Source organism: Cyrtonyx montezumae, unplaced genomic scaffold (genome assembly GCF_038088225.1).
Source record: "Cyrtonyx montezumae isolate F1298 unplaced genomic scaffold, pur_monq_1.0 scaffold_25, whole genome shotgun sequence".
Taxonomy (NCBI): Eukaryota; Metazoa; Chordata; class Aves; order Galliformes; family Odontophoridae; genus Cyrtonyx; species Cyrtonyx montezumae.
The window spans coordinates 1,664,249-1,687,263 of record NW_027071992.1 but is presented as its reverse complement, the minus strand read 5'-3'; the positions used below and the strand labels follow the sequence as shown (position 1 = coordinate 1,687,263).

The window sequence follows — 23,015 nt, the reverse complement described above, 5'->3', positions numbered from 1 at the left end:
ATTTACTGACAGTTATGTAGTATACTTTAATCTAAGTAGTTCTTGTTTTATTATCAAACCTATTTGAGTATGATGGAACACAGCATGATTGTTCCTTTCCAGTGTTTTCTCTTACATAAAAAAGAGAATTGACTTTTACCATGGATGACCCCAGGGGCACTGACCTGGCTAATAGAGATGGGTAGTATTCTTTCTGATCGTGTGACAATGTCTTCTGCTCTGGGGCCATAAAGTGAAGTGGGAGAAAGGAGGTGGAAGCTGTTGCACATTTACTTCATTTAATTTTTTTCAATAATATCCATTAGATTCTTTTTTTTTTTTTCCAATAAGATACACATTTATAGTGTAATTAGTAGTATTAAAATTAATAGTTTTTTCTTAATTTCTGACAAATCAGTTCTTAGAAGTTACTCAATACATGAAGGCTGAAATTTACTACAGTTATAAAATGATGCATAGTCCACATTCATAACAGCCCCATGGTTATAAAAAAGGACAGACCTAATGTATTTACATTTAAAGAACTTCTGCAATGCTTTTTGATACTCCCTTAGGCCTGAGATCTTTAAACACTGTTTAACAAACCAATAATTTATAAGATTTTAAATATACTCCTTTCATTTACTTTGTGAACTTCCTGAAGGATGTACCCAGCTGTGGTTTTTAATTAGAGCAGGATTCCAAACTGAACTTGCTGCCAATACTTTAAATGCTGCATTCAGTAAGCAAAAAGCTCATATGTACATTTATGTTAGCACAGAAATTTATTTGTGGTTCCTTGTGTTCATTTTGTTTGATCCTTTTTCTTTTTGAATGCTGAGGCTTTGTTGACATATTCTGAATCCAAAGGCAGGTCTCTGTGTTCAGTCTTGTGATATCACTTCCTTCTCTTTATCTTGATAATAGAAAAGTAGTCAGCATGGATTTACCAAGAGGTCATGCTTGATCAATTTGATATGTTTCTGTGATGAAACAATTAGGTTGGCAGGTGAGGTAGAGCAGTGGGTGTTGTCCGCCTGACCTTCGGTACAAACTTTGAGGTGGTCACCCATAAGATCCCTGTAGACAAGCTGTTGATGTATGAGCTAAATGGACAGACAGTGAAGTGGACTGGAAACTGGCTGAATGGCTGAGCTCAGAGAGCAATGTTCTGTGGTGCAGCATCCGTCTGGAGGTGAGTAACTAGTGGTGTATCCCAAGGGTTGGTGCTGGGTCCAGTCCCATATGAAACATTTTCTTCATCGTCCCATATAAAACATTCATCTTCATCTGAATAATAGGACAGAATGCACCCTTAGCAGGTTTGCAGGTGACACAAAACTGGAAAGAGTAACTGATTTGCCAGAAGATTGTGCTGTCATCCAGAGAGACCTCAACAGGCTAAACAAATGGGCTGAGAGGTATTTCATGAATTTCAACAAGAAGTTCAAAGCTCTGCACCTGGAGAGGAAGAAAAAATGTGACAATAAATGCTGGAGGCCACTCAGATAGAAAGCGGCTTGGCAGAAAAGGATCTCAGAGCCTGGTGGACACGAGGTTGAATATGAGCAAGGAATGTTCCTTGCAGCAAAGAAACCTAAGGGTATCCTGGGCTGCAGTAGACAAAGGTTCATTGGCAGGTTGAAGGAGGTAATCCTTCAACTGGTGAGGACACTTATGTGGAAATAGTGTGACTAGTCTGGGCTCTTCAGTAGAAGAGAGACGTAGGCATACTGGACAGAATCGAATAAAGGGCCATTAGGTTGATTTAGGGACTTGAAGCTTCTCTCCTAGGTGGAAAGGCTGAGTGAGATGGGACTGTTCAGCCTGGATATGAGAAGGCTTAAAGAAAACTTATCAATGTGTGTATAAATACCTGAAGGGAAAATGCAAAGAGGATACAGCAAGGCTAATGGACACATGCTGGAACACAGGAGGTTCTGTCTGAACATCTGGGAATGGTACTTTTTCTATGCTGGTGACAGGACAATAGATCACATTGCCCATAGAGTCTTCTCCTTGGAGATCTTCGGAAGTCACCTGGACATGGTCCCAGGCACCGTGCTCTGGAAGTCTCTCCTTGGGCAGGGGTTGCAACAGATAGAAGCAGAGATCCCTGACAACCTCAGCCATTCTGGTATTGTGTTACATTCTGTGAAATAAAGTGTTCAACGTATGAAAATTCTCTCACTTTCCTCACTGTGCCTCAAATGCTTGTGTTCTTTTACCAGTTATCTCACCAGAAGTTGAGCAGTAAGAAAAAAACCCATCATTTTTAATCTTGATATGGTTGTTATATTTTGATACATAGAGTTAACATCTTTGCTGTGGTTTACATGCAGGTGGATAGAAGAGGAGGTAGCGAGAGGTGGTTACAAAGTTGAAATAGAAAACATGACAGATGAGATGGGAGTACTTGGTGTAGCGGGTCCATATGCACGACAGGTCCTCCAGAAATTGACAGCTGAGGATCTGAGTGATGGCTCATTTAAATTTCTCCAGTCTAGACATTTGAAACTCTCCGATATTGCTGTTACTGCTGTAAGGATTTCATACACAGGTAAGTGATAAAAGAAGAGAGACTGTCAAAGAGGCAAAAAATAATATAATCAGTATAATCAAAAGTATATCGAGTATGTTCTTAAGTAGGTTCACCACACTTTTTTTTATGTGTGAGGAAACCCAGTACATCGATTTTTTCAGATGCAATCTGGTCATGGTCGGTTCCAGATTTTCCAAGATCCTCTTCTCTAGAATATGTAAATATTTATTTTACAGAACAAAAGGGCAGTTCTGATAACCTCTGTGGTATTTGCTGCAAAACCAACGTCAAGAATTGGTTTTGGATTTCCATATATTTTTCTTCAAGTGCTTTGAAAATGTAACACTGAAATTTGGAATATTTGCTTTTCCGAGTTACTTTTTTATTATTATTTTATATTAATCTCTGTTGTAAAAGAATGAATTCAGAGCATTCTGAAGCAGCTGAAGTCACTGAAATTCACTGTGCAAAGAATGAAATAACATATTCACTTTTTGCTTATTTACACTGTTACAGTTGCTGTACACTTGCCAATTCACCATCAGTTTATAATGTCTTAAGCTTCATCCCCAGTTGTCACTTTGTTACATTATCTTTTCTTGCCAATTTTTTTTCTGGTCTTTTTTCCTCTCAGATATCAATTAACAGTTTAAATAAGAGTAATATTACCACCGCTTAAGATCTAGGGCATAAATTCTCCTGTGGCTCTTGCAGGGAATTTGACTTCATGTATGATAGCAGAATTAATCCTGTAACATGAATTAACACACTCTTGCTCCTCACTTTTCACCAATGTGCAGACTGTGTTTACTAGGATTGTTTCAATGCTGAGTTGATCGAACTGCTACTCTTGTTTGTCAAACAGGTGAATTGGGATGGGAACTGTATCACAGAAAAGAAGATTCTGTAGCTCTTTACAATGCAGTCATGGATGCTGGCCAAAAAGAGGGAATTGACAACTTTGGAACATATGCTCTGAATGCTTTAAGGCTAGAAAAGGGTTTCCGAGCCTGGGGGGCAGAGGTCAGGAAAAAACTTTTGTATTGCTCTTTCCATTTATTTATTTCCCTATGACTATACAGCTTTTAGTCCATATTAGCAAAGATAGTGTTTCTTTTTTGTTCCAGTTTCTAAGTTTAGAATGAAAATAAATTTATTTTGAGCGGAAAGTAATGTAATTCTGAACAGTGTATTTTCTAAATAATAATAATAAAAAAAAATAGATACCATACTCCACTGCAGTGCTGGCAAGGAGACATTTGTGTTGATTCACTGATACTTTTGCCTCTTGTGTATAACAAACTTATGAGGATTTTGCTGAGTTATAGTCTTTTGAAATCAAAGATATACTGGATGAGTTCTGAATATGTTTTATTTCTCTAGTAATTAAGTCATGAGAGTCCAGTTAGTCTTGCTTCATAATGTATTTGTTGGAATTTACTAATCTCCCTTTAGTTTCTTTCTAGTGAATTTACTTATCCACAGTAAAGAAATACTCAGGAGAGCTAGAGAATTTGGGGAAAAACAGTGGAATTCTGCTTACCTGATTTTTTTTTTCTTAATTCCTTTGGAAAGGAAAGAAATGAGGAAGATAAAATGCTGGGCATCTGGGAATACTTTTCCTTTGTTCACTGATAATTATTTTCATTCATTCTTGTAATGCTATCCAACAAACTGTTATCCCCTCTTCCTCCAGTAGGAAGGCAATAAGAAAACCTGGCATTTTATTTTTGTCTCTAGCTGAGACATTCTGGTGTGTTACAGTTTATTTTTTATCACCCAATTATTCAAGGTTCTGTAAGTTCCATTCTGCTTTGAAAAAAAGTCTCATTTCTGATTGAAATGTGTATTTACTTTGCACATTGAAACTTAAATGTATGATTTGCATATCTACTTTTTAAGGATCATACAGTATTCTTCTTGAAATCATGTATTAGGAAGTTTATAGCATAGTATATTCAGATGGAAGTTGTACATAAGCAGTGTGGACAACGTTGATCCAGGAATAAACAGAAGAATGCACAGAATAATTTATATTTTCTTAAAGGTAAAACCTGCTACTGACTACCATGTAGAGATGGCTTTTGTCTTTTTCTTTTGAACAGATGAACTGTGACACTAATCCGTTGGAAGCTGGACTGGAATATTTTGTAAAGCTAAACAAGGTATGTCCAAATTATTTTTAAAATGTTCCATTATGTGCAGAGTTATCCTTTCCAATATTTGAAAAGAAAAAATGTAATTATCTGTAAAACAAAACATGATAGAAAATGAGCTGAGCAACATTTTTACAGTATATAGTGTTAAGCACAGATTTATTTATTTATTTATTTATTTATTTTTCCGTGATTCTTGATAACAGAAGTATATACTAGATCAGGAACTTGAAAGTACTACATTTGATGTAGTACTATATCTATCTGTTTGATTCATTTTTCTAGAAAGATGTATTATGTGCTATTGAAAGAGTGTTATGTATGTATGAGCGGAACGAACCTGTTCATATTGTGAAAATGTTTTACCTGCTTATCCTTGTTAAAAAAACTATCTGTAGTATCATTATCTCTCCTGACTGCTTAGGTACAGAAATCACGGAGAAAAAAAAAAAAGTTTTTTTAGAAGAAATGCTGAATTGATAACTCAGATACTAGTCAAATATATCAGATATATTATTAACTTGGTTAAAAAAAGAAAAAAAGAAAGTTGATAGAATTTCTGAGGAGATCCCCTGCTCATAACTTGTTCTCATCTGAGTTGCAGTTCAGAGAATGGAATTAGTTGAACTTGAACGTGTGATAAAAGTAAAAACGTTATCCTATCTCCCTTTATTACCATTTGCATTTTCTTATGGTAGTAATATTTTAGAAAATCAAAATCTATTATTGTTTAATGATTAAGAAATGGTATGTAATTTTCTATTCCAAATAAATAAACAAACCAAGTATCCCAACTCTCCATGAAACCCTGTGAAATCTTTTCCTGTGAATCTTCAATACCACCAGTTAGTTGCTACAAGTTGCTATCAGTTGGCTTATCGACTCATACACGAGTCACCTACACAGTGGATACGAAGTTTCTAACCTAAAAAACGAATAGCTCCAACTTATAAGTTGCAGCTCCAGATAAGCTACTGATCTTCATCTTTGGGTACACAAGAATTATGGACTCAGGTTAAAACATAAAATTTTGCTTTTTACCTATATGAGACAAGTGTACTAGCAGTAAGAGGGATGAATCCAAGAAAATGCTTGTCCATATGTGTTAAAGAGAGATTGCTTTAATTCAGGAGCAGTAAAGCATCCATTCTTATTACAGACAAACATCAATGTGTGCTGTATCACAGAATTTATCCCTGCCCAGCTATGTAGCTTATCCACTGGAAAGCAAAGTGCTGACAGAGAGTTCCTAGATATAGCAAAGCTACAACTGCCTCCATTTGGTTGTGTAATTTTTCCCTGCTCAGAGAAAATGATGTTTAAAGGAAATCCTACATGTTAGGACAACAATTTACATAGCTATTGATGACTTTCCCATCTTGAGAAGAACAAAACTGAGATCAGAGATTAATACAATTGAAAATATTATTATTTTTTCCAGTTCTTTCCATTTCCAATGCATACATATGTTCTTGGTTGCTTTGTTGCTTGCCTGCTTTGTTTTATTTTATTTTGAGTATGGGAAGGAAGGTGCTGGGAAAGCTGTTGCTTGACAAGATGCCCATTCAGAATATGCAAAGACACTACTATGCATGAAATACTTAGATTTTGCTGTTCTTCACACTTTTCTCCATGGTTATTCATATTGTAGACAAGTAGGTATGAAGAGAACCTGTCATAGATGCAGGATGTCAGCCTTAAAACACTTTGTTGAACAAATGTGAAGGAGGAAATAATCAATGTTTATTTATTGACTTAGAGAAGAGGGCAGTTGTGACTGTTGACACTGCAGGGGTACCCAAATTAACTCGTATTGGAAGCAGTCTAAACAGTGTAGCGTGAACTGCCGTGTGAGATTATTTACTCTTCTTTTTGGCAGGTTGGGATTGTGAATCCCATTTTTAGTTACAATTTCCTGCCTCTGGCTTTGATGTCCATTTGGCATGGCGTAGACTTCAGTATTTCCTACAGGACACGGTGACTGAATACAAGCAAAATATTCTTTTATCATCACTATCAGCTATTCCTGTTGTCAAATAAACTTTTTCTTCTTCTAAGAAAAAAAAGGCCATAAGCAACAAATTTTTGTTAAACATCTTTGTCTGCAGGAAATTTCTGATGGAAATTGTAACTTTAACTATACACACCCAGTTGCAGAAAGTGTTTATTTTTGTGTAGATTAAAACTAAAATAAGCTATTCAGCTGATTATAGGGCAGTGCTTCTTACTGCACAACAAATAGCTAAAATATTCAATTCAGTGTAAGTGAATCTTTACTGGTAAGTCATGGAAAAATAAAGAAGTGCAAATTCATGATAAAATCTTGATATTTCTTTGCATTTAAAAAGCTTAGTCTATGCATCATCTTCAGGTACATAGAGACTATGAATTTTATTTAAGTAACATGATAAAGCTTAAGTTGGTATTTTTTCACAATCTATAATAGCACAACAGTAAGTAAACTTGTTTCCTCAAGATTTCTATCGTAGATTTTGTTTTATGAGAAGCTGAAAAGGTACTATTGTTCTAGATGTTTTTGTCTGGCTTCTTCTTAGTACTCCTTTATTATTTTGTTGATGGTGTGGAGATGAGCAGGATGGACTGTGATTAAATCGAAGTGAACGTACAATAACAGAATAGTGTACACATCATTTTTATGAATTCACAAAGAAAGTCTTCCTGTTTCAGGAGCAGGATTTTTTGAATATCTATTGTCTCTGTTTTCAGCTGTTTCCACTGAATAGCACAGAATCGTAGAATGGCCTGGGTTGAAAAGGACCTCAAAGATCATCTAGCTGTAACAGCCTTCCATGGGCAGGCTTGTCAACTACTAGACCAGGCTGCCCAGAGCCACATCCAGCCTTGCCTTGAATGCCTCCAGGGATGGGGCATCCACAACCTCTCTGGGTGACCTTTTCTAGTGCATCATCACCCTCTGAGTGAAAAGCTTATTCCTAATATTTAACCTATATCTCCCTGTCTTTGTTTAAAAACATTCCCCCTTGTCCCATCGCTATTATCCCATGTAAACAGTCATACAGTCAACCAGAGGCACAGGGATTGGAGGTTCAGGGATGTGAGAGGCACAAGAAGCCTGTTTATACACTCTCTTCAAGTATTGGAAGGCCATAGGTGAGGTCTCCCCAGAGCCTTCTCTTCCTTATTCTTTGTTAGACACTGTACTTTCTACATCTCGTGAATAAGTTGATTAGGGTCCTAATCAACTTTGTGGCAGGGAATTCACAGGATGTCTTTAAGAAAGAAAAGGTTGCAACTGTTTTTGCTTCATAGCAAACTATCGTTTTTTTTCTGCTAACAAAATTCCTTTTTTAACTGTCGGCATTTAACTTGCTCTGATGTGTATGCAAGACTGCCATCTGCTGGGCATTATGTGCAGCATCAGCTCACTGCGGTTTTGCGAGGAAAGGCGCCAAATGGCATCCGGGCTTGGATCGAAGAGGTTAGCCAGTATTTAGCATGTTTTCCTCCAGCAGGAAATACCTTTATCAGAGGCAGTGTTTATTTGTTGCAGTCCTGTTTATTTATTGAGGCAATCTCTCTATTCAAAGTTCTTTTTTTCTTTTCTCCCCAGATTAGACATTACCCCCAGTCTCCATCTCTTTGCTTTTTCTTAGGCCTATGATACCTGCATTTTGTTTTTTAACCTTATGGTTTATTTCCATCTTCCTTCCCTGTCAGCTTCCCACTGTTTCTGTCATATTTCCACCAACATTTAAGTGTCAAACAGTGCTTCTTACACCACAAGGCCTACCACTTCTTACTTGGCATTGGAATTCTGTGATGGCTGTTGCTATTTCATCTATTAGACATGTTTTATTCCTTCTGCAGCAAGTTCATTCTTACAAATGCACAATCTCCCCAGCTGTTTGTCTCCCTGCTTTCCTCTCTTCTAGAACTACCCCTAAGCTGTATCAGTCCAACTCATTCTGTTACCATATCATAGCATCATATAATATCTTGTGTTGGAAGGGACCTTAAAGATCATTTAGTTCCAACCCCCTGCCATGAGCTGGGCTGCCACCCATCAGCTCAGGCTGCCCAGGGCCCCATCCAGCCTGGCCTTGAGCACCTCCAGGGATGGGGCATCCACAGCTTCTCTGGGCAGCATCTTCCAGTGCCTCATCACCCTAAATCATGGTTTGAAGTGGTATGTCCTGATTCATTGAAGAACAGAGCAAAATCTTCTTTTAGGAAAAGGGGTGGGTTTTTTGCATCATTTTATAGATGGAGTTTTGGTAAGGAGCACCAAAAAAAGGTTGAACTGGCCCAAGCACAGGGGCCATCTCTCCAAAAGGGAGCACTAGCAGAATTACTTTTGCCATGGCCCTCTGTGACTCCGGCCACAAACACCACCAATGCTAGGTGGCAAGCATGGGGAAAGTGGAAGAAAGGAGGATATACATGCTGGCTCTCATTCTCTGCAGCACTGCAGTGTATGTAGTCATTTGTATCATGAGGTATATAAAATGCTATTTTTCTGGTCTGGTAATCCTTCATTATTCCATGCTTAAATTATGTGAACTACAGCGCTGTTAAGCAGTTATAAGAAATCAGAATCTTTCACCTGAAGGAGACAAATGTTTCAGAAGAATGGAGCAAGGTCTGAAACTGGTAACCAATAAAGCAAACACTTTCAGCACTTTTTATGTGTTTTCTTAATTGAATTTTTGTTTTACTTAAACAGTCATAGAATTTTAAATGGTCCTGTGTTTGCAGAACCATAGCAAGTGATAAATATTTTTTTTTCTTGCTTCTAAAATGCAGTATAAACTGCATAGGGTAGGCTTCAAGAATGGAATGCCTGGCCATTGCTGAGCAGGTGTGCTGGAAGCACAGCTCCAACTCTTTGATGCTGGTGAACCTGCAAGAGTTTCTTTAATTTCCTCTTTGTCAAGGTCTGTCCTGCATTCTCTTTCACTGACTTGCATACCACCTGTCCAGAGAGGAATGAACGAAGTAGTAATTACTGACCCCTCTCCACAATCCGGAATAAGGTTCTTTTTTTGTGCTACTCCTTCTTCAAGCAAGAAAAGGAGGTAGGAGTGGAAATTTAGGAGTGGTATCATAGGCTCTAATTGTTTCATTTGATCTTCAGAGGTGTCATGAAAACCAGTTTATACAGGGTATGAAAATATCTGCAGGGATTTTGTTATTTGTATAAAACACACACTTGAGTCACTCCCATTATGTTCGTCGAGTCATATAAAAATATAGGCACCCACCAAACTAGGAATTTTGAGCCAAAATAACTCATCAGCAGTTTATTTCGTATCAGTTTGTTTGAGCTGATTGTTTGCATACAAGAAGGGCTTAGGCAAACTGAATGAAAGACGAAGTGATAGAGGTGCCATACATACTGACTGGCCATATGTCCTTTAGAAAATTATTTCATGTAGTATAAACTGCAGCTTTGGTTTGCTGCTGAAAAATAAATTTATCAAATATTTGTGGTTTTTTATTCCTGTGGAGGAAAATGGTCTTCAGCTATCACCCTCTGATACCATTTGGAGCGTACCTCTGAAATTACTCTAGAGCATTCAAGTAAAAATAATTATTTTCAAAATATGGCATTGATGCTGTCTCCAGTGTGTTGTAATGCCATGGTTATAGCAGATTGCAGCATCTGTTGGTGCTGCCTTACTCAGTCAGGTGCTTTTGTGTACATAATTTGGCTGTATGCCCACATGCATAAGTTTCATTCAAAATAAATTACAATTACATTTAATTATTAAAAGAGATTTGCATATATTTGCTGCCGATACGATGGGATACGATTATTTTCTTCCAAGAAACACAGACTTTGTTCCACTAAGCAGCACAATTTAAAAAAGAAAATTTCAAGTTTTGTATGCAGTTTGTGTTTCTTTGCTTTAGCAAGTTGATTAAGCAGTGTACTGAATTAGAATTAGGATCCCTAGGCCTTAGAACAAACACCAAGCATGTTTGAAATACAGCGAGGTAAACTTTTCAGGCTATGTTACAGTGCTTAAGATCACCTCACTGGTAAATGTTTCTTTCTAAAACTGTTTTTTTTAAGTGCTCTTATTTTGTGCTAACAAGCACACAGTAACTGACAGAAGATGTAACCCTGATGAGGAGAATGGCAAGGCAAAATCCATCTATGATATATTAATAGATTAGATAACCTTAAGGCCTCCCTTGAGCTGATTTGTCATTGAGATACAAATTTCCTTTACAAACCAGTATATAAAGACCTAAACCCTTCTTTTTTGCAATGCACTCAAACTAATGTACATGGAGCTAAGTACTGTTGTCCTTATCCTGATTCTCAGTCTTTTTACTTACTGTGAAAAATAATACTGCTCCACCTTAGTGTTTTGGAAGCACATGCTAAGATAACAGAAAGTGTTCTATCATTTAGGCTTAGTTTAATGAGAATCATTTATTAATGGAAGCATTATATTGTTTCTCCATTTTTATTTTTTATTTTTTAAGTGAAGAGGCAATAGGAACAAATACAACCTCATCTGTGTGTGTACATGCACATAAACAGACACACCCACACACAAATCAAAAATGGATAATGGTGGAACTGTGCTCATTGTACAGTTGACATAGGAAGTGTGAAGTAGGAGAATCGAATTATTCAGATTCATACAGCTGGAATTTTTTAAAAAGTTATTTTTTTAAAAATGGTTGTATATATTGTCTTCTTCAGAGTAGTACATTATATATGCATATATGTTTATACATAGATGTTAGCTATGTTCACGTAATGTTCATGTGTGTGTCTATATATGAGAGCTGCTCTGAAAATAATGTCTCCTACTTTAAGATGTCTTGATGTCTGAGGCAGATGTTGAGGGTATGGCAGTAGGGGCTGAATCTTCCCACCAATATTCCATTCCATGTTGTTGCTGTGTAACAAATGGCAGCAGAGGGTCACTCTGTCAAAATGGCATCAGACACAGAAGTGCATATAGTGCAAAGGAGTGTCTTGAATTTCTCCATGTGAAATAAGAATGGCACCCACTGACATTCACTGATGCTTGCTGAATGTTTATGGAGACCAAACAGTGGATGTGAGCAGTGTGGCAGTTGTTGTGTTTCAGTAGTGATAATAGCCTCTCTGTTCAGCTCTGCTGGTACAGATTTTTACAAGCATGGCATGCAGGCTCTCTGTGATTGCTGGTTAAAATGCATGGTGAATCTGATGAGAAATACTATATGATTGCTGAGAAATTATCAAACAGTGTTATTGTGCTCTTTGTTGTAGTTTCCATTGAAACAAATAGGAAACAGTACTTTGGAGCAACCTACATATCTATATATACACAAAATATTTGTGAAAAGGGGCCTTGTGCATCTCCCACATAAGGAATGACTGAGAGATCTGGGACTATTCTACCTGGAGAAGAGAAGACTGTATCAGTGCTTATAAATATCTAAAAGTGTGGGAGTCAAGTGGATAGAACCAGGCTACTTTCAGCAGTGTCCGTCAGCAGGACATGGGGCAATGGGCACAAACTGGAACACATGAAATTCCATATGACAGGAGAAAAAACTTCTTCACTGTGAGTGACAGCTCAGTTTGTGGTGTCTCCTTCTCTGGCGATACTTCAAATACTCCTTGACATTTTCCTGTGCAGCCTACTCTAGGGAGCCTGATTTAGTAGGGTTTAGATGATCTCAGGCAGTCTCTTCTAACCCCTGTGATTCTGTGTTTTTGTGAAACACAGAATCATTCCTGAAGATTGTTTATGTGTGTGCATATGTGTGTATGTGTGTGTATGTTTTGCAGAGTTTGAATTATTGGTTACCTTTAGGTTATTTTTCCGGGCCAGAATTCTAATAATAAGAAAAATTCTAACCTTTAAGGAATATAAATCCGCAAACAATGAGCCCATTGTTTAAAAGCTGCCAAATCTATCTCCAGTTAACATACAATATACTGTGATATATTCCAGGTGGCGAAAGGTCTAACCCAGTTGAAATTAATTTGGCAAAAATTTCATTTTGTATCCATAAAGAACAGGCAAAAAAGCAATCCAGAAATACATATATTACAAAGCCTGCAAGCTGCTTGGAGTTTTTCCTAATGGGTTCCGTGGAAGTAAAGGTTTTTCTTTTTGCTGTCAACCTTAAGGTTCCAGTAATTAGTAGATTAACAGGAGTTAACTATCGTCTACACAGCTAATCTTGAAGTGACCCATTAAAGTAGTATTTACATGCTCCTAGGTCATACTCAAGGCTCTCCTTATGACTGACACATTCACTTTTATGGAACTGTTCACCTGTTTGTAAACAAGAAACTTACAGAGGTAACAATTAGCTGGAAATCTTGAATTAAAAAAGAACAACTGTACACACACGCACCAATGAAAATGATACATGTTTTAAGAGCTTTCAACTTTCTATATTTATGCACTCACAAATATCTGAATACTCCATTAAAAATAAAAATAATGATAATAATAAAAAAAATGCTATACTGACAGCATAGCATTAGCTATGTTAGTGCTATGTGATACTTAATTCCCAAAGTCATAGGTTACAGTTCTCTTTTTCTGGAAAACTCAAGGGTGACTCAATGACACAGTAAAAGAATACTCATAGGAGATAGTTTTGAAAGAGTCCTGTCTGTTACTGTTCAGATTTTGCTAAGGGGATATGGGAATATAAAGACATCCATATGGGAATTTAAAGACATCCATAGTGTCATTTTGGATGTCTTAGTAAGAAACATCTGTACTGTGTGGATAAATATGACAAAAGACTGCAGGGAGACTTAACTTCTTGATCAGCAGTTGGAAGACGTAGGGCATGTGCCATTTGATTTGAGTTCTTGTGTTTAGTTCTACATTTGCATTCCTTGAGACTAAATGCCACGTACTACACTGACATGCTGGGGGCAGGAAGGGAGGTTGATATAGTGTTAAGCTCACCTGTAGAGTATTTGCTTCCTAGATATCAGTCTCATGCAAAGTGTTTTACTCTGTGTGATGTGCTGTGGTATACCGTCTTATTTGTGTTCCTAGTTGTAGGTGATTCCTTTTATAAATATACCTGTGTAACACAAAAGCAGTTTTGTGGATAGGGAACTACCCATTTGCTAGCTACTATCTGATTGCTTTATATTTTTCCAGCAGCATCTTGAGAGTTCTAAAATCAGTCCTTTCTTTGTCTGATCTGTGCTGTATTTCATGCTGCCTTTCGAAGTAGAGTGTTCATGACACTTATGCCTTTTTCTTCAGTTGGCCCACACTGATTTTCAGACTAACTGATCCTTAGTTCATGACATTCACTGTTTTCCACCTTTGCTTGTACAGTCCACTCTTTCAAAAGTCATCAGTGCTTTAGGGCTTACTTCTGAGCCTACAAATAGACTGAATAAGATGTACAGAAATAAGAACACGTTCTAACTGTGCAATAATGTATTCCAAGTACAAGTACTATACGTTTTGCATGTAATTCTTACTGGTATTACTGCAAAATAATGATTCAGTGCTGACGCACAAGGAGCTGCTTCCAGTGTACAGAACTTTCGAACTTGGTATTTTGAATATCACTCTTTAAGCAGAACACTCATAACAAGTGGATTTCAAATAACTGCTAGGACCTATAATTCTTTATGGAAATTAAAGAACAATACTGGAAATAGTATCTTGACATTTTCAACATTATTTCATTCCTTTTCTCTTTAATGCTTTTAAAATGCTAACTGCTATTATGTTTCTTGCCCACATGGCAGGATGATGTGCATCTGGCAAATTAGATGAATGCAGGTTTTTTTGTTTCTGACCTATGCTTTTGGAGAAAAATAAATAAATAATGAATAGAAAATCATAGAACAGCTTAGGTTAGAAGGTACCTCAAAGATCATCTGTTTCCAACCCTACTGCCATGGCAGGGGTGCCAACCACTAAATCAGGCACTAGGTTAGGCTACCCAGGGCCCCCAACCTGGCCTTGGACACCTTCAGACACAGGGCAGCCACAACTCCTCTGGACAGCATGTTCCAGTGTCTCACCACACTCTGAGTGAAAATTTACCTTGACATCTAATCTAAATCTCCCCTTTTTTAGTTTAAAGCCATTCCCCCTTGTTCTGTCACTGTCTACCTTCTTAAAAATTTTTATTTCCCTCCTGTTAATAAGCTCCCTTTAGATTTTGTAAGCAGCAGCTTTCCCTGTTGACCACCCCTCTTTCGATGCAGCCCAGGATACTGTTGGCCTTCTGGGCTACAAGCACCACTACTGGGTCATGCCAAGCTTTTAATCTATCAGAACTCCCAAGTCTTTATCTCATTTTCTCCCAGTCTGTATACATGTCTAGGATTCTCCTGACGCAAGTGCAGAACATTGCATTTGGCCTTGTTGAACCTTATCTGGTTCATGTGGGCCATCTTCTCAAGCTTGTCCAGTTCCCTTGCTGGACCAAGTTTGTCCATAAACTTGTTGAGAATGCATCCAATCCCATCATCTATGACACTGATAAAGATGCTAAGTGGAACCCATCCCTTGAGCACTCCAAGATGAGCCAAGATGGGGAACATCACTCATTACTGGCCTCCAGTTGTACATAGAATAGTTGACCACAATACTCTGGCTGTGGCCTTCCAACCAGTTGTTTATCCACAAAGTAGTCCATTCTTCGAACACCTATGTCTCCAATTTAAAGATAAGGATGTGGTGTGGGACTATATCAAATGTCTTGCACAAATCCTGGTAATGACATCAGTTGCCCTTCCTTTGTCCACCAGTGATGTCACTCCATTGTAGAAAGTCACTAGATTGGTCAGGCAGAATGGCCATTCGTGAAGCCTTGCTGGCTCTCTTGGATCACCTCCTTATCTCACATGTGCCTTAACATAGTTTCCAGGAGGACCCACTCCATTATCTTCTGAGGCACAGAGGTGAGGCTTACCAGCCTGTAGTTCCCTCAGTCTTCCTTTCTCCCTTTCTTAAAAACAGGACTGATGTTTCCCTTTTTCCAGTCACTGGGGACTTCACCTGACAGCCATGACTTTTCAGATATGGTGGAGAATGGTTTGGCAGCCATATAAGCCAAGTCATTATGCCCCATAGATTTTATATATGTTCTGCTTCATGAGCCAGTCTCAGACTTGCTCTTTTCTTACAATGGGAAGAATTTTGCTCCCCAAGCACTCAACTAGAGGTACAGGGATTGGAGGTTCAGGGATGTGAGAGGCACAAGAAGCCTGACTACCAGTGAAGACTGAGACAAGGATCTCTTGGAGTGCTTCAGCCTTCTCCTTGTCTGTTGAAGCTAGTTTTCCCTTCTCATCAGAGGGAGTACACTCTCCTTTGCTTGTTCAGTGTACCTGTAGAATCCCTTCTTTTTATTTTTCACATCCTTCACCAAATGCAGTTTCATCTGTGCCTTGGCTTTTCTGATCCCATCTCTGCATGTCCAGACAACATCCTTGTATCCTTCCCAGGCCTCTCATCCCTGCTGCTGCTGCCTGGGCTGTCTTTCTTATCCCTCAGTTTTAACAGCAGGTCTTTGCTCAGCACTGCTGGTTTCCTTCCTCCTCTGCTTGTTTTGCTATACTTGGTACAGACTCTTGTTCTTTCAGAAAGGCATCCTTAAAAGAGTGGCTAGCTCTGCTCTGGTCCTTTGTCCCTAAGGATAGCTTCCCAGGGGATCACATTTAGTAATTCTTTAAACAGCCTGAGGTTTGGTCTCCTGAAGTTCAGGATCCTGGCTTTACTTTTTGCCAGGGCCATCTTCCTCACAATCACAAACTCTACAAGGGCATTCAGCCCAGAATACCTCCGATCTTAATCTATTTAATAAAATTCTCTGTGTTGATGAGTGCCTGTTCCAGTAATGCTTCACCCCCGGCTGATCTGTCCAGTACCTGGACAAGGATGTTGTCCTCAGCACAGCTGGCCATGTTGCTTTCCAAGCAGACATCCAAGTGGTTTAAAATCCCCCATCAAGAGCCTACGAGTGCAATGGTTCTTGTAGCTGAAGCAAGGAGGCTTCACCAATATGCTACCCCTGGTCAGGTGGCATCAAATGTTATTCATTGGTACAGCCCCTGAATTTCACCCGCAAGCTCTCAACCTGATGATGGCTGTTTCTATATCCACCTCTTTACACAGAGGGCAATTTCCCTGTTCCTCCTTTCCCTGCCTATTTCTTCTGAAAAGTTTCTAGCCATTGATCATCATGCTTCAGTCATATGAATCGTCCCACTATGTTTCTGTGATTGCAATTAGGTCAGTTTTCTGATTATGCTGTGACTTCCAACTCCTCCTGCTTGTTTCCCCAGCTATGTGCATTGGTGTAGACACATTTCAGCCAGGCTGTTGGCAGTGTTGAAAAGGGCTTTCTCTTGGCACTGGAGACATTCTATCCAGCACTGCAAAGTCTGTAACAATTCTTCCTATGACTTGTTTTTCCAGTTTATTCCCAGCCAATCAAGCAACAAAGTTGTCTGATGTACATCTAAAAGTTAAATATGAGTGTGAGAAAAGTCAGGCTTACAGCCTCTGGTAGGCAGAAGAAGCTCATGTCACCGATCCTGGCTGTGGAATCAAGCTAGCTCAACAAGCTCAACATTGTTGCAAGCATCTATCTTCTATATCTTTTATTATTCAGAGATTTACAGGTGGCTCCCATAGCACTTGCCATGTCTTTATGCTATCTGCTTCTAAAAAAGTGAAGGTCTACTTGTATTTTCCTAGGCAAGCTGAAAAAAGGAACTCCAAATAGCAGTATTATTCTGTAGATAACATGCTTTATTATCTCTTAAAATGGTAGATATGAGTACATCTCCACACACGAATTAAAACAAGAATATGGAGTAAACTGCCAGATTTGTACCCTGGCACAGAGGTACCAAAATGGAATTGTAACAGGTAACAGTAGTGGCTGTTGATACCATCAAATAGGATGTACGTCCTCAGGGGGAGGCCAGGAGTTTAGGGTTTGGTATTCCCATTTTTTTTTAAACTGAAACTGAAATGAAACTTAACCATCACAATTTTAACCGAGTAGACAGTCTCGTAACATACATTTTGATACATACCTTCCTATAGATATGTTGGAATTACAGACACTGAAAGACCAGGATCTAGTAGAATTAATATACTAAATAATGTTACCAAGAGGTAATGTACCAATATAAAAACATCAAGATACAAGATATGTCTGTAAAAAGAATTGATTTAATCTGTATTTCTTACAGAATACTTAAGTCCTAAGAAAATAAATGAAGATAAATATAAATGTTTTTATCTCTGACCACTTTGCAGAACCTAAGTAACCTGAATATCATCATTATTTTCTATTTTCTCAGCCAGTAGACTTTACAGGAAAGAAAACACTGAAGCAGATTAAAGAAAAGGGACTCAAACGGCGACTAGTGTATCTCGCCCTGGAAACAGATGATGTTGATCCAGAGGGAAATGAAAGTGTGTGGCATAATGGCAAGGTAATGACTATAGATCATGTTACAAGAAACTAAAGTTAATTCATGAACAGAATCTAAGTTCATGTTTCAGGTGTGAATGTAATATTTTTGCTTCACTGGCACAGAATAATTTAAAGCTATGATACCATTTTCTAATCTTCAGGAAGGAAGCAGTAAAGTTTATGTATGGAATACTGTCACAAAAACAGGAATAGAAGAGACTGAAGTATAGTCATCCATTTACTGAATTATCAGCTAAGTCATTCTGCAAGTTCATCATTGTTCTAAGATGATTTTGTTATTTGCTTAAAAGAAAAAATAACAACAGTGAAGCTTAGGCATTCACACTTCAGCTCAGATTATGCACTGAAACACTTATTAGCAATGAAATTATTGTGTATCTATTATATATCAGTTGTACTTATACATACGTGTAGTGTTTGTTCCTGGTGAAAATTGAACACAACAGAAATAAACTTGTATTCAGGGATCAAACACCAGTTTAAGGTGATGCCATTCACAGAGAACGTTGCAAACTGCATGATGAGCTCGAAATTTACTACAGATATCAACAATACAATCCAAAATTAGTATCTGAGTTGTAAAACTAAAAAAAAAATAAGCAAGCGAAAAACTAACCAACAAACAAGCTCAATGGATGTTGAATATATGCATTAAGATTTGTTGTTTGTTTTTTTATCCAGGTTATTGGCAACACCACATCTGGAAGTTTCAGCTATAGTGCTCAGCAAAGTCTGGCTTTTGCATATGTTCCCATAGAGCTCAGCAAAGTTGGACAAAAATTGGAAGTTGAACTTTTAGGAAAAAATTATTCAGCAACTATTATACAAGAGCCACTGGTGCTGACTGAACCAACAAGAACACGCCTTCAGAGAAAGGGTCAAAGTCCCAAAATATAAACACAGATGAGAATACAGGAAATGGTGCAGTATGAAGTAGTTCCTTCTATATGCATGCAATTAAGAGATTTAAACTACTCAAGTTCCTTAATTATTGAATGTAAGAACCTCACTGCCATTCTTCCCTGAGAAATTTAATGGCATTGCGCCCATGCTTCCTTGTATGGATTGTACAGTGTATGGACCAGTATGTGTTCACTCTTCTCAGTACCAGCTGGGAGCAGAAGGTGCCTGGGAATGAGCAGATCCTTAATTTGTCTTGCTAATAGTAACTGGCTGGCAGATCTGAACTCATGTAGAGGAAAAAGTTGCTCTTAGTAGTGACTAATAGCAAAATCTTCCTTCACCTGGAGACTCATAGTTCCTCCTTTGTCTGTCCTTGGCGTAAAGTAGCTTATCTTTACAACTGGTTATGACTTCACAAACTTATCATTAAAATAATATCACTGTTCTGCACAGAAATGCTCTCTAAAGATTTGAAATCTATCCCATAAGATTAAAAAGTAATAAAGACAATATTAAAGGCAAACTGAATTGCTGATTTTTTTTCTCAATGTATCACCCTGGCAGAAATGATCAAAATATTGTTCTTCTTAATTCAACAGTTACAGAAAACATGTTTTTCAGTATTTTATACAGATGAGTTGCTAGATAAATGTACGTGTTATTGCTCAGTCTCTGAAAGGAACTAAAATACTGTCTTGTGGATTTACTGGTCTAAATATGAAGAGTCAGGTCTTTCACTGAAGATCTTTTGTTCCTCCTTATCCTGTTAATTATAGACAGAACAGTAGTTAGAACCATCTGTTGTTAGACAGAAATATTAGCAATGAAAAAAAAATTAATCCACAGGATTGGAGGTTTTTATATATGATAAACCAAATAAGTAGGATTGGATTAATGTAAACAATGGGAATGCACTGAATTATTAAAACACACTTCTGAATTCCATAATATGCTCATCAGTTCTTTTGAATCATAATGTCATGTAATGACACTCACCTTTAGGCTATAGAGAAACATTTTCAAAGTTCATATGAATATAAATAATATTCCAAGTGATTTTTTCCAAGTAGTTCATCAAAATATTTATCAAAGAGGGAAATATGTAAGTAGAATATACCAGGATAAACACAATTTGAGTAATGAACATTTACACTTGTTGAAAGGTTTACTCCACACTGAGAATATGTTGTGCTATTCTGAATCTCTTTTACAAAGGTCAAAATAAAAGACAGAAAAGACCTGGAAGTTTGCATGCAGTACTGTTTTGGGTGAAAAATCCATTCTGAACGAATTTTCTGTTTTGCTTTCATAAGTGGTTCTGCTTTGCTGAACCAATCAGAGGTGTCATTTTTTGTAAAAGTGCACATTGTGATTTGGTGTCGCACAAATTTGTGGTGTTGAGACACAGCAAAAAGTAAGAGCAGGGATGTTTAAGTACTACATCCATGTTTTAAGAAGACTTCCATCCAATCAAACCGCTATAACGGGGTAGGAAGGATGGCAGAGGCATCTTTTCTTCTGCATCAACATTAATTAGCAGAGAAGTCTGTAATGAGGTGAAAAAAATAACTGTTGGTCATCAAGGACATTTTCTGAAACATTCATATTTATGTGTGTGGATGGATTAGGACATTTCAAAAGGCAGGTTTCTTAGACACATTCTATCTATGTTATTCTCCTTTATTCTCCTCCCGGTTCCAGAGAGTTTTGTGTCCAAGAGCGGATGTTACTACTTCCACTTGAATTTTTGGTCCTAGTTTCCATACTTTACCATGTTCATGCTTTGTGTAAGATGATAAACAAACACAGATGCTATAATCCTCTCTGTCACGTTAATGATTTCATTAATCACAGAGCTCCAAACAGCACTGAAATTTTTCAAGCCCAAATTCAAAAAAGATTGATTAACACCGAGGTGACTGAACACAAGTCATTTCCAGCATTTTTTCTTTTATTCAAGAGAATGCTCTCTGATGTAAATTATATTCTTCTGTTTGGGAATCCAAATCCCTAAAATAGTAACAGTCATGCAATCACAGAAAGGTTTGTGTTGAAAGATTCAGTTCCAATGCCTGGCCATGGGTAAGGCTGCCCGGGGCGCCATCCAACCTTGGCTTTAAACGCCTCTTATGGATGGGGCATCCATAGTTTCCCTGGGCAGACTGTGCCAATGCCTCAGCACTCTCTGAGTAAACAATTTCCTCCTAATATCTAATCTAAATCTCCATGTAAAAAGTCAGTATCCCTCCTGCTTATAAGCTTCCTTTAACTACTGAAAGGCTGCAGTAAAGTCTCCCCCAAAACCTTAACTTTTCCAGGCTGAAGAAGACCAGCTCCTTCAGCCTAACTTCATAGGAGAGGTGCTCCAGCCGTTCAGTCATCTTTGTGGCCCTCCTCTGGATGTGCTCCAACAGTGCCATGTCCTTCTGGGGTGTTGGACTCAATGATCTCTAGAGGTCTTTCTCAACCCCTGTAATTCTGTGATTCTTAACGTTGGATGCAGTGGTGCAGGTGAGGTCAAACAAGGACAGAGAGGAGAGGGATTCCCCTGTCTGTTTCACTGTTGGCCACCCTCTTTTGATGCAGCCCAGGATACTGCCAGCCTTCCAGGCTGAAGGGTTACTCTGCTGGCTCATGTTAAGCTTTTTATCAGGCAGGACCTGATTCTCAACAGGGGTGTCCTGAATTAGTTCTCTCAGTCCTGTACACATCTTGCACTTTGTCTTCTTGAACTTCATTAGGTTCACATGGGCCCATTTCTCAAGACAGTAATAAGCTTAGCACTAAGAAAAACAGGAGGAAAAAAAGAAAGATAGCAACATCCAGACTGTGAGTGCACAGTACCTGCTGTCACTGTTTTAGGTAGTTTAAAATACTTCAGCTCTGGCTAATCAGGCAATCAGTCTACATATCATTATGGTTTAGCAGGACAAACAGAAAGAAATGTTGACCTCTCTCTACAAGGGGATATGAATTCAGCTTGAACTCTGGACTTACTCCAACAGTTCCATATCCTTCAGGTGTGGGGGGCTCCAGAACTGGATGCAGTACCTCCAGGTGGAGACTCATGAGCACAGAGTAGAGGGGAAGAATCACCTCTCTCAACCTGCTGGTCACACTTCTCTTGATTCAGCCCAGGACACCACTGGCCTCCTGGGCTACAAGCACACACCACTGGCTCATGCTGAGTCTTTCACCAGCCTGCTTTGCAGGGGGATTGGACTAGATGATCTCTGGAGGTCCATTCCACCCTCTACAATTCTGTGATTCTGTGATCATAAGAGTGTGATAACATTTGAAAGGGATTTTTCCTAGAATGAAAACTATATAAATTAGCAAAATACATAATTTTTTCGAGACAACTGACCACTGCTAGGATCTGGACTAAAAACGAGGCAAGTCGGAACATTCCAGAGTTAGAAACAGTAAGAATCAAACCTGAACAAAGGAAATATAACTCACTGTCACATATCAGCTTGTCAGGAAAACTGGAATTTACTTCAGGGAAAAGTGACTCTATTGATTCTTGTTCCACTGCCAGTGTTCTATTTTGACTCAGGGCTGCCTCTTTCCAGCAACAACAACAAACATTTTGTTATCTTAATTGAGTAATTTATTTAATTTTCACCTGAGTCCTAGAGCTGAAGTGAACAAAAGCATGAAGGAACAGCCCTCTTTCAGAACCTTCTGCATATCAGAGTTCATTTCCAGAAGTTCACTCAGGGTAAAAATAAACATGGTATAAATCTGCAGAATAAAATCATACAAAGACAGGAATAATAACTAGAAAAATAGAATCTACACATCTAGGTATAACAGAACCAATGTCAGCTTACCTTAATAATATCCATTCATTCTTCACTGTCTTTTATGAGAGAAAAAATTAACAATGAAATCAGTTTTTTTCTTTTAGTACCTCTCTTCCCTCTCATATTCTGCTTTCTTACCCTTTCTTCTTATCAGATTCCTTTTTGCTTGGATTTCCT

At 38.1% G+C, this 23,015-nt stretch overlaps 1 protein-coding gene across 1 annotated transcript in view; it reads left to right on the top strand.

The window, feature by feature from the left end:
* DMGDH (dimethylglycine dehydrogenase) overlaps positions 1 to 19,192 on the top strand; it is a 46,675-nt gene extending 27,483 nt beyond the window's left edge. Inside the window, exons 12-16 of the mRNA XM_065739779.1 lie at positions 2,322 to 2,539; positions 3,387 to 3,544; positions 4,627 to 4,686; positions 17,990 to 18,124; positions 18,808 to 19,192. Coding sequence (XP_065595851.1) covers positions 2,322 to 2,539; positions 3,387 to 3,544; positions 4,627 to 4,686; positions 17,990 to 18,124; positions 18,808 to 19,023 — 787 coding nt within the window. The 3' untranslated portion in view covers positions 19,024 to 19,192. The remainder of the gene's footprint in view (positions 1 to 2,321; positions 2,540 to 3,386; positions 3,545 to 4,626; positions 4,687 to 17,989; positions 18,125 to 18,807) is intronic.
* The last annotated feature ends 3,823 nt before the right edge of the window (positions 19,193 to 23,015 follow it).